Consider the following 8320-nt stretch of genomic DNA (forward strand, 5'->3'; position numbering starts at 1 on the left):
TACAGGCAAAACAGGGCGCGCATCTTTAAATGAAAGCCAGAGGCCCAAGCAGGCGGCTCTGGTTCCCCGTGGACACCCTCCCTAAGCATGGGCGCAGCCCCGCCAGGGAGGGGGGAACCTTAGTTGGGAAGGAGCCTCGAGGCCAGACCCCGCCTTAAATAACCAGCTTCCCCGCCGAATCCCCCAGGTCTGGGCACCAAGTGCTCTGGAAACCTGTTCTCTGGCTCAGCCAAAACACAGAACCCCTCGCTCCTTCCCCTCCCTCTGGGCTTGGGGGAACCTTAAAAATCACAGCTGGGGTTAAGTCCACGCAGGGAGGCCCGGCCCGGGGCCTGCTCTTCCCGTGGAGAAACCCACCAGGGTGGCCAGGGCGGGGGGGCGGGGGGTGGGAAGCAGAGTCACCGAGGAGGGGCAAGACGGCTCGCCCCTGGGGACCTCCACCCTCGAACCCCTGTCCTCTGTTTACTCCGAGGTGGCAGCCCGTCCCGTCTTGTCCGTGGTCCGACTGTTCCTAAATGTGTGACTCTCAGTATTGCCAGTGGCAGCCGGTTCTGTGGTGAAAAAGGTTTATTCCCTTCCTCACGGCTGCCTTGTACAAAATCCGTTAGAAAAGGAAATGTAAAATATCAGATTTCTAAAGCGACAAACACAGCACTACGGGGTTAAAAGATTTTTACTACTGGTCTTGATTTTGACGTGAGCTGGTTTTTAATTCTTGAACGTTGTCACTGAAATAAAAACCTGATTTGCCTTTAAAGTGTGCTTTGTTCTGAACGGAGCGGGGAAGCCTTCCCTGTGCGGGGTGTCTTCTCCCTGAGCTGGGGGCCGGCCGCTAGGAGCGGGAGGCGAGGGGAGCGGAGCCCGGCCCCGAAGCAGACCCGTCGCCCGGAGTGGGGGCGCGCGCGCACACACACGTGGGGGTGTATATGTGTGTGTGCAAGTGGGCGTGTGTGCGTGCACGGCTGTGTTCACGCATGTACGCGTGCGCACGTGCATGTAGGTGTGTGCGCACGGGCACATAGGGGGTGTGTGCGCCTGTGTGGTTGTGCGTGCACACGTGTCTGTGCATGCGCGTGGGTAACAGAACAGATGTCAGACGCAGAAGCGGTCTTTATTATGAAAAAGCAGTGTTATCCGGGGAAATCACACGCGGGTTTCTTTCTAATAAAATGACACAGCAGATTTCTGAGATAACTGGCCAAGCGCAGAAGTCGCGAGTCAACAGTGCTGCCCGTCCCTGCACACCCCCGGCCCCCGTGCTGAGCATAAATAGCTGTCCGTGGGCCCAGGCTCTCGGGGCCAGGAATCTCTTCCCCCATCCCTCCCTGCAGGGCTGTGGTGGGGGCAGAAGGGGCGGCAGCTGGGCTCCGCAGAGCCCGGGCACGATCCCTCGGGGGTCCCACCCTTGGGTCCCCAGTCCCTTCTGGTGCCTCCGCCTTCACGTTGGAGAGGACACAGCCACGTGGCCTAAGTGCAGGTGCGTCCCCGAGCCCAAAAGGGGAGTAGAGTGAACCCCCCCCCCCACCTCTGTCCCCCTGGTCACTCTCAGGCTGGGCCAGGTGGCCACTGGCAGAACCAGGCGTGGCCCTGGGGGAGTCCCCACCCGGGGCCTCCTTGGGAGCTCGTGGGGCCACATGGATCCCGCTGTGAGGTCGTGGTGTCCGCCGTGGCTTGCCTCCTGCAGCGCGGAGCCCCCTTCGTGCCCCTGGCTGAGCTCAGAGCGGGGGCAGTTTTGCCAGAACGAGGGGATGGAACGGGGCTCGCCGAGGGCCCGGCGTGCCCGGCTGGGGACGCGGTCAGTGAGGTCGGCTGGCTCTAGGCAGGTGGGCTAGACCTACATGCTTCCTACGCTGCTGGGCCCATCCGCTCTTCAGGATTTTCCAGAAAAGACTATGTTCTTCCACACGTTCGTGGTGAGGAGGAGGAGGAGGAGGAGGAGGAGGAGGAACCTGGAGAAATGGCTCGGGGAGGTGGGCGTCACCTGGAGGCGCTGTCCTCAGTCACAGATGAGGGAAACGGTCATGGTCATGTCGCCGCTGGAGACAGGAGGGCGGGAGGGACCGGTGTCACCTGTAGGAGGGGCCCTACCACCCCGCAGTCAGAGCTGGCTGGGCCCCGCCCCAGAGCCCGTCCGGGCCCTTGTATGAATGGGGAACAGGCCCCAAGTTAGGGGGGCTGCAGACCGAGGCCCCGCCTCCAGAGGGTCCTGGGCAGTCACGCCAGACGCTCCAGAGTGGCCACGGGCCTTTTCCCAATCCCATGGGCAGGCAGGCGCAGGGGAGCCATGGGGAGTGCTGGGGGAAGGGCAGGTCTTCCGGAAACCAGGTGCCTGGCCTGGTGGGGTTCCCGGGGGGCCGTTCACATCCAGGATGCGTTCCAGACACCATCCTGATCTATGTATTCTGCCCCCTCGTGTTGCACGTGAGCAGCCTGAGGCTCAGAGAGGGCCAGGGACGGGCCGGGGTCACACAACAGGTCAGAGCCCGAGTCGGAGAGGTGTAAAAACGTGGCAGGACTCAAGGAGCACGGGATCCCCCCTCAGCTCTTCCGTTTTGAAGCATGACCCGCCGGCTCACCTCTCGTCAGCCACAATGGCCTCGTCCAGCTGCCGGGACAGCTTCTGGAGGTGCTGAAGTCCCGCTCCCACAGGCTCCGGGTCACTGTCAGACTCACTGAAAGGAGGAAAGCCACAGCAGCGACTGGCGGAAATGTGCAGCACGAGGCCCTCCCGCCCGGTGCTGGGCCCGGTGCGCGCAGGCCCGGAGATGCCCCGAGGGGGCCGGGAGCACCTTGTCTGGGCCCTCCCTGCCCTCCAGGAGGTGACAGCCCACGCGACTTGGAGCACCTGGCAGAGAACACGTGGCTCAGGGCCCATCAGGTCCAGGGCCGGGGACCCTGCACAGGTGAGCCCTGCGGTTCCCCCTCGTCAGGGGTAGAGTTGGGCCAGGACACAGATGCCCCCGGGGAGCCCCAGGAAGGGGTCAGAAGCCGCTGGGGCCCAGCTAGTGATCTGGGGGCAAGGCACCCCTCCTCTTACCTGGGGGAGCACAGGGGCTCCGTTGAGGAGTAGGGGCTCCGGAAGGTGGGCTCCCTCCGGGACCGCCACTGTGGGTGGGCGCGGGGACCCACGTGCCCAGAGAGTCGGTGACAGGGTCTCTCCCGCGGGCCCAGGGCTGAGGAGGCTGGGGCGGCTCCACACAGCCGGGGGCTCTTCTGGCCCGGGGTGTGGGTGGGGGGACGACTGCCCGTCTGTGCCCCTCTTCTCCTCTTCCTGGCCTTCACCTGGGTCCCCACCAGCCACTTGGTGCCGCTCTGGCAGGACTCCTGGATTCTCTGGGACGGGACCACGGAAGGTGAGCGCAAAGCCAAGGACGAGCTCCTGCAGAGTCTCCGGGCCCCTCCCGCCCCTCAGCGCCCCAGCCGCGCAAATATAGACAGCTCGGAGCCCCAGGGGTGAGGGGGGTGCGTGGGTCCCTGTGAAGCGAGTCTGCTGCGCGGAGCCAGCTCAGGGCCACCCAGGGCACCGGTGCGGCGGTCAGCAGCCCAACCAGCGGCTTGTGGAGTCCACGCTCGTTTCGGGACACGGAAAGACCCTGGCGCCCCCTGGAAGGCCCCCAGTACCTGCCTCGGGTCTCACTAAGTCACCCTCCGCGCTGGTGCGGATTCGAGGGGCAGCTCTCCCGACACTCAAGCGGCTCAAAGCCCCTCTGGGTTCCTCACGGCCTGGGGTGGGGGTCCTGGGCGCCTCCCACCGGCTGGGGAGGCTGTGCTGGCTCCTCGAGGCCAGAATGTCGGCCCAGGCAAACCAGAGGCCAGAGGCCGGGACGAGTTACGTTTGGTGAGGTATGTGGCCGCGGGCGCACCTGTGTTTCTGTGATCCCTTCGGGACAAAGGCGGTCCCAGGACTCCTAGTCGGGGACTGACCTTTGGCTCAGAGACCCCAGAGCAGAGGGTCTGTAAACCTGGGTCAGATTCCCAGCCCGACACCAAGGAGGTACCCGCTCCCCTTCTCTCCTGGGAGGCTTTCGCTCGCCATGACGTCGGTCCTTCCCGGGGGACCCCTGCCCCCATTTTTGGGTTGGAGGACCCGTTCACCTGCAAGGCCCCAGGCACCTCACACCTGCCCATGTGGCGTCTTTGTGCCCACACGTGTCGTCTGACACAAATCCTCGCACACCTACCTTCTGAGCACCTCTCGAGGTCCACGCCTCTGCCAGGCCAGGCCCCCCGGCCCCCCGGTGGCGAATGCTTCTCACCCCCTTTCCACCAGGCAGCCGGGGAACGAGCTCTAAAATGCTCCTCGGACTGGATTCCCACCAGGTTGAAAACCCTCCCCACTGGCCCCCGGTGGCTCTTGGGAGAGTCTAACCAAACACCCGCGGCACGCGGCACGCCTGCCCTTCCCCTCCTGGCTCCCTGTCCTCTGGCCACCCAGACCACGCTCCCTCCGCTCTGGATCTGGCCCCACGCCATCTCGCCTGCCTTACGCTCTCCCCCCACTTCCTTCCCCCTTCCTGGGCGATTCCGCGGGGTGGCCTCCCATGCAAGCCTCGCTGTGTTTGCTGTGTCCCCGTGACGCCCATGCTTTCTACGCTGTGACACCACAGCTCTAGGATCTTATACCGCGAGGCTCCGCTTGGCCTCCAGGACGCCCTTCCCATCCGTTCGTCCCACGGCTGGTTGAGGGCAGGAGACACAGCGAGGACACACCAAAGTCCCCGTCTTCGTGCGGTCGGCCTCCTCAGGGGCCCCTTGAAGGCACCGGCTGCGGGCACCGAGGAAGCCCTGGGTTAAGGGCCCGTGGGCATTACCTGGGACACGGAGCCCAAGGCGTTCTTCGCTGAGCGAGCCGCAGCCTGGAGGCCCTGCTGCGCCGGCTCTGGGTTCTCCAGGCGTTTCCAGGAGGGCCCCGCCCCGAGGTTGAGGTTGCGGCTGACTGCCCTTAGGGGCAGCCTCCTTTGGAAGTGTCTGCACAGGGAGCCCAGGGCCCCGCTGGAGGGCTCCGGATGGCCGCCCGCAGCCTGCTCCGCCTCCTTCTCCGCCAGCTGTTCCCGCTCCTGGAGCGGCCCCCGACGCGCGGAGACCCCCACGCCCGGCCACTTAGAAGCCATCTGCCCGGTCGGGAGTCTGCTCAGCCCACCAGATCCTGGGGAGGAGGTCAAAAGCAGGTCAGCAAGCCATCCCCTCTCCCCCTCCCAGGCTCCACGGAGACACAGGTCGCCCGGGCTGGGCGTGGGGGCACGTGGCAGCGGCGGGTGTGGGAAGGGAGCTGCTTCCCGGAGGAGGGGTCAGCGCTTCCCGCGGTCCCTGGCGGCCACTGTCCACAACAGCTGCGTGTCCATCTTCCCACCCAGCCCCCCCAGCTCTCTGCCTCAGGCGGGAGGGAAGCAAGGGTCAGGACGGGGCCTCGCCGAGCCTCGGCTGGCCAGGGCCCCCCCATCCGGGGCCCTCTCCCGTCGCCCAGAGCCCCCCGATTTGCAGCTCGCAGTCCCCAGACGCCCCCACTTGCGTGCCCATCCTGACTGGCACACCCGCCCCCCCCCTCCACGCTCCGCGCAGGTCCCGTCGGAACAGAAGGGTCCCCGGGCCCCCGGGCCCCGGACTGCGCTCACCCGGCAGCCCCCGGCGCAGGCCGCAGCCCCGAGCAGCCGCTCCGCGCCCACCCGGCGGGTTTGAAACTCCGCGCGGGTCCGCCCCCTGGCCGGCCCTCGCAGCTGATTGGCCGCGTCTCCGCAGCGCTGCCGCGCCCGGGATCCGATTGGCCCGCGCTCTAGCGGCGGGAATGCTGCCCTCCGATTGGCTGGCCGCCCCATTCGTGCTGGGGCCGCGGCCGGGCGGGCGCAGCCGGGCGCCGCCCCTTTGTCTCCGCGGTCTGCGCCCCGCCGCGCGGCCCAGCGGGTTCGGTCGGGAGGCGCGGGGCCGGGAGCTCGGCCGCGCCCCGCGGCCGTGGGTCTCAGACACTCCCTCTGTGTCCCCACGCTCGGCACCCACACTCTGGACCCTGGAAGATCCTGGGGGCGGGGACAGGCCAGGGTACACCTCCCGGTCCTCCCGCGACGAGGCCGCCTCCCGTCTCCAGTGGGGCATCCAAACCCCGCCCTTTGGAAAGCCCTCTCCCACTTTCTGGAGACCCCAGGGCAGCCCGGCCCGCGCCCCTCTCGGGTCCCTTGCTGCCGACCTCACCGGGCCCCCCTCTCTGGCGGGGTCTCCGCCGGTGGGTTCCTTGTGGCTCTGCCCTTCACTGCGACACGGCTGGGTGACCCCACCCACTCCTCTCTGCTAGGGGGGTTGCACGCCCCAGGTGCTGCTGTGCTAAGTCCTTTTATGATGAACTCGCTGGGCCCCGATGGCAGCCTAGCAGATGGGGAAACCGCTGTCCGGAGGGGTTGGGTCGGGCCCCAGTTCCCTCAGTTAGTAGGTGGCGGGATTCCCACGGTCCGGGACCCGGGTCCAGGCACCCAGCACCCCCTCGGATCCAGTGCGTGGGGAGAGACGGGCGTCAATGAGCCGCATCATCAATAATCCAAGAAAATTAGGACACCAACATCGTGTCATTTAGAGCTCGTGCCTGAAGGATGAGCTAAGGGAGCCAAGAATGTTTGAGCGTGTGGGGGGCGGGGGGCGGGGGGACCAGCGCCCGCGGTCGGTCGTCCGGCTCCCACACACAGACGTGTAACCGAAACTGGTTTCCTGAAACAATGCTGGGCTCTGTGTGACCTGCTTTGATTTGTTAATTTGCTACTTTGTCGTTTAAGAACACCACTGGCAGCTGGCGACGGGGCTCCCGGGCTCTGCTCCCCTTCGCTGGTTCCCCGAGCTGGATCATTGCCCGCTCAGGACAGTTGTGCGTGTTGGTCATATTTAGGAGGTTTAATTCACGCCCTTTTCCGATGAAAGACGGGGTGGGGGGGGGGGAGCAAAAGTGGTGATTCTTAGGAAAACTACGCCACACGGGTGGGAGAGACTCGGTGCAGGAGAAACACCTAGAAACAGTCTCTCCGGCTAGACCCGCTCTCGTCACACCTGTCCGAGCCGGTGACAGTGCCCCGCGTGTCCCGGGCGTCAGAGGACGGCTCACACTGGTCCAGCACTTAGCTCGCACGCCGGGCACATTTCCTGTCTTCACCCTTCCTTCCTCAGCCCTCCAGTCTGAAGTCGGGGCTACTTCCGTCCCCGTTACAGATGACACAGACCCACAAGGGTGAAGTGTCTGCCGGGGACAGAGGGACAGTCGGCGCTGGAACCGAAGCCCTTGGATGTCTGGCTTTAAAACCTGAATGCTTAACCCTGGGACACGTGACCTCCCGGAGGCTCGGGAGAGCCTGGGTGACCCCGACCAGACCCTCCCCTTCCCTGCCCTCGGGGGCTCAGAACAGCTCCCGCAGCCTGGGTGCTGGAGTGCAGTCGCCATGGCAACGAGGGAAGGAGGAAGAAACCTTTTCTTCTGAATGAGGAGGCTCCCTCTTGCCTTGCAGGGGGTTGGTGGGGAGAGGGGGTGGAAGGGGGAGGATGTGCTGAGGGGAGCAGGCTCCTGGTCCAGGGGTGGCGGGGACAGGGGCCCCTGCTCCTCCCTGAAAGGAGAGAACGCTGTCAGTTGTCCCAGGCGAAGGCTTGCTGGGGTCCAGCCCCACCCTGGCCTCTGTTGGGGAGGAGGGTGGATGCTGAGGGGGAGCTCCGCCTGCCCCGTCCTGGGGGCTCCCCCGTCCTGGGGGCTCCCCTGTCCTGCCGGCTTCCCCATCCGACAGCAGAAGTTCTACCCGCTTCCTTGGCCTATGGAATGGCCACTGCAAACTCCCAGGAATGTGACCTGCGGCGGTGGGGGACAGGGCGCCCCACATGAGCTGGGGACAGGTGGTGCTTTCGCTGAGGAACCAGGGGACGACAGAGTGCGGGGATGAGGCGTTCCCACAGAGGGGTCCGCAAAGGCTGGTGTTGGGAGGCCAGAGAACAGGACAGAGGAGGCCAGGGTGACTCCAGAGGGTGCCCTCCCCCCCGCCACCCCTCCCTATAGTGGCCGGAGGCAGGGGCCGCCCCACCATGCAGCCTAGGAGGTTGGGGCACCTCCTGAGGGCAGTGGAAAGCCGCTGCTGGGTTTTCAGAGGGGGTGGGGTTAGAGTTGCCTCTAAATGAAGTCCATTAGGAGGTTAGTTTGGGGGACAAGGGGTGGCTGGGGGGCCCCGTCTGGAAGCCGTGGCCTGAGCCCCTCCCGGCTTGATTGATCTTCTGGCAATCAGCCTCATCAACCTCCCTCACCCCCGCCCCTGCCCACAAGGGGCCAAATCTCTCAGCTCCGCCCCAGCCACCAGTGATTTCCACCCTC

At 65.7% G+C, this 8320-nt stretch overlaps 1 protein-coding gene across 3 annotated transcripts; it reads right to left on the bottom strand.

Annotated features, from left to right (window-relative positions):
- Positions 1-1092: 1092 nt before the first annotated feature.
- PIMREG (PICALM interacting mitotic regulator) lies at positions 1093-5714 on the bottom strand. 3 transcript variants are annotated; one of them, XM_058704568.1, is made up of 6 exons: positions 5613-5714; positions 4812-5146; positions 3038-3333; positions 2577-2672; positions 1982-2036; positions 1093-1949 (listed from the first exon to the last, which is right to left on the bottom strand). In XM_058704568.1, exons 2-5 carry the CDS (start codon positions 5109-5111, stop codon positions 1997-1999), a joined length of 732 nt encoding a protein of 243 aa, XP_058560551.1. In that variant the 5' UTR covers positions 5112-5146; positions 5613-5714; the 3' UTR covers positions 1093-1949; positions 1982-1996. The 3 variants fall into 3 exon arrangements, with proteins under 3 accessions (XP_058560551.1, XP_058560549.1, XP_058560550.1); XM_058704566.1 differs by having other exon boundaries at positions 1093-2084; XM_058704567.1 differs by having other exon boundaries at positions 1093-2036; positions 5613-5713.
- Between the last annotated feature and the right edge of the window lie 2606 nt (positions 5715-8320).

This window comes from Neofelis nebulosa, chromosome 16, assembly GCF_028018385.1.
Source record: "Neofelis nebulosa isolate mNeoNeb1 chromosome 16, mNeoNeb1.pri, whole genome shotgun sequence".
Classification (NCBI taxonomy): Eukaryota; Metazoa; Chordata; class Mammalia; order Carnivora; family Felidae; genus Neofelis; species Neofelis nebulosa.

Coding starts and splice junctions, on each gene's coding strand:
- PIMREG (XM_058704566.1), bottom strand. CDS start 5,111: ATGGCTTCTAAGTGGCCGGGCGTGGGGGTCTCCGCGCGTCGGGGGCCG. Junction 3,334..4,811: donor CCTTGGGCTCCGTGTCCCAG/GTAATGCCCACG, acceptor GTCCCGTCCCAG/AGAATCCAGGAGTCCTGCCA. Junction 2,085..2,576: donor GCCATTGTGGCTGACGAGAG/GTGAGCCGGCGG, acceptor GCGGGGTGGTAG/GGCCCCTCCTACAGGTGACA.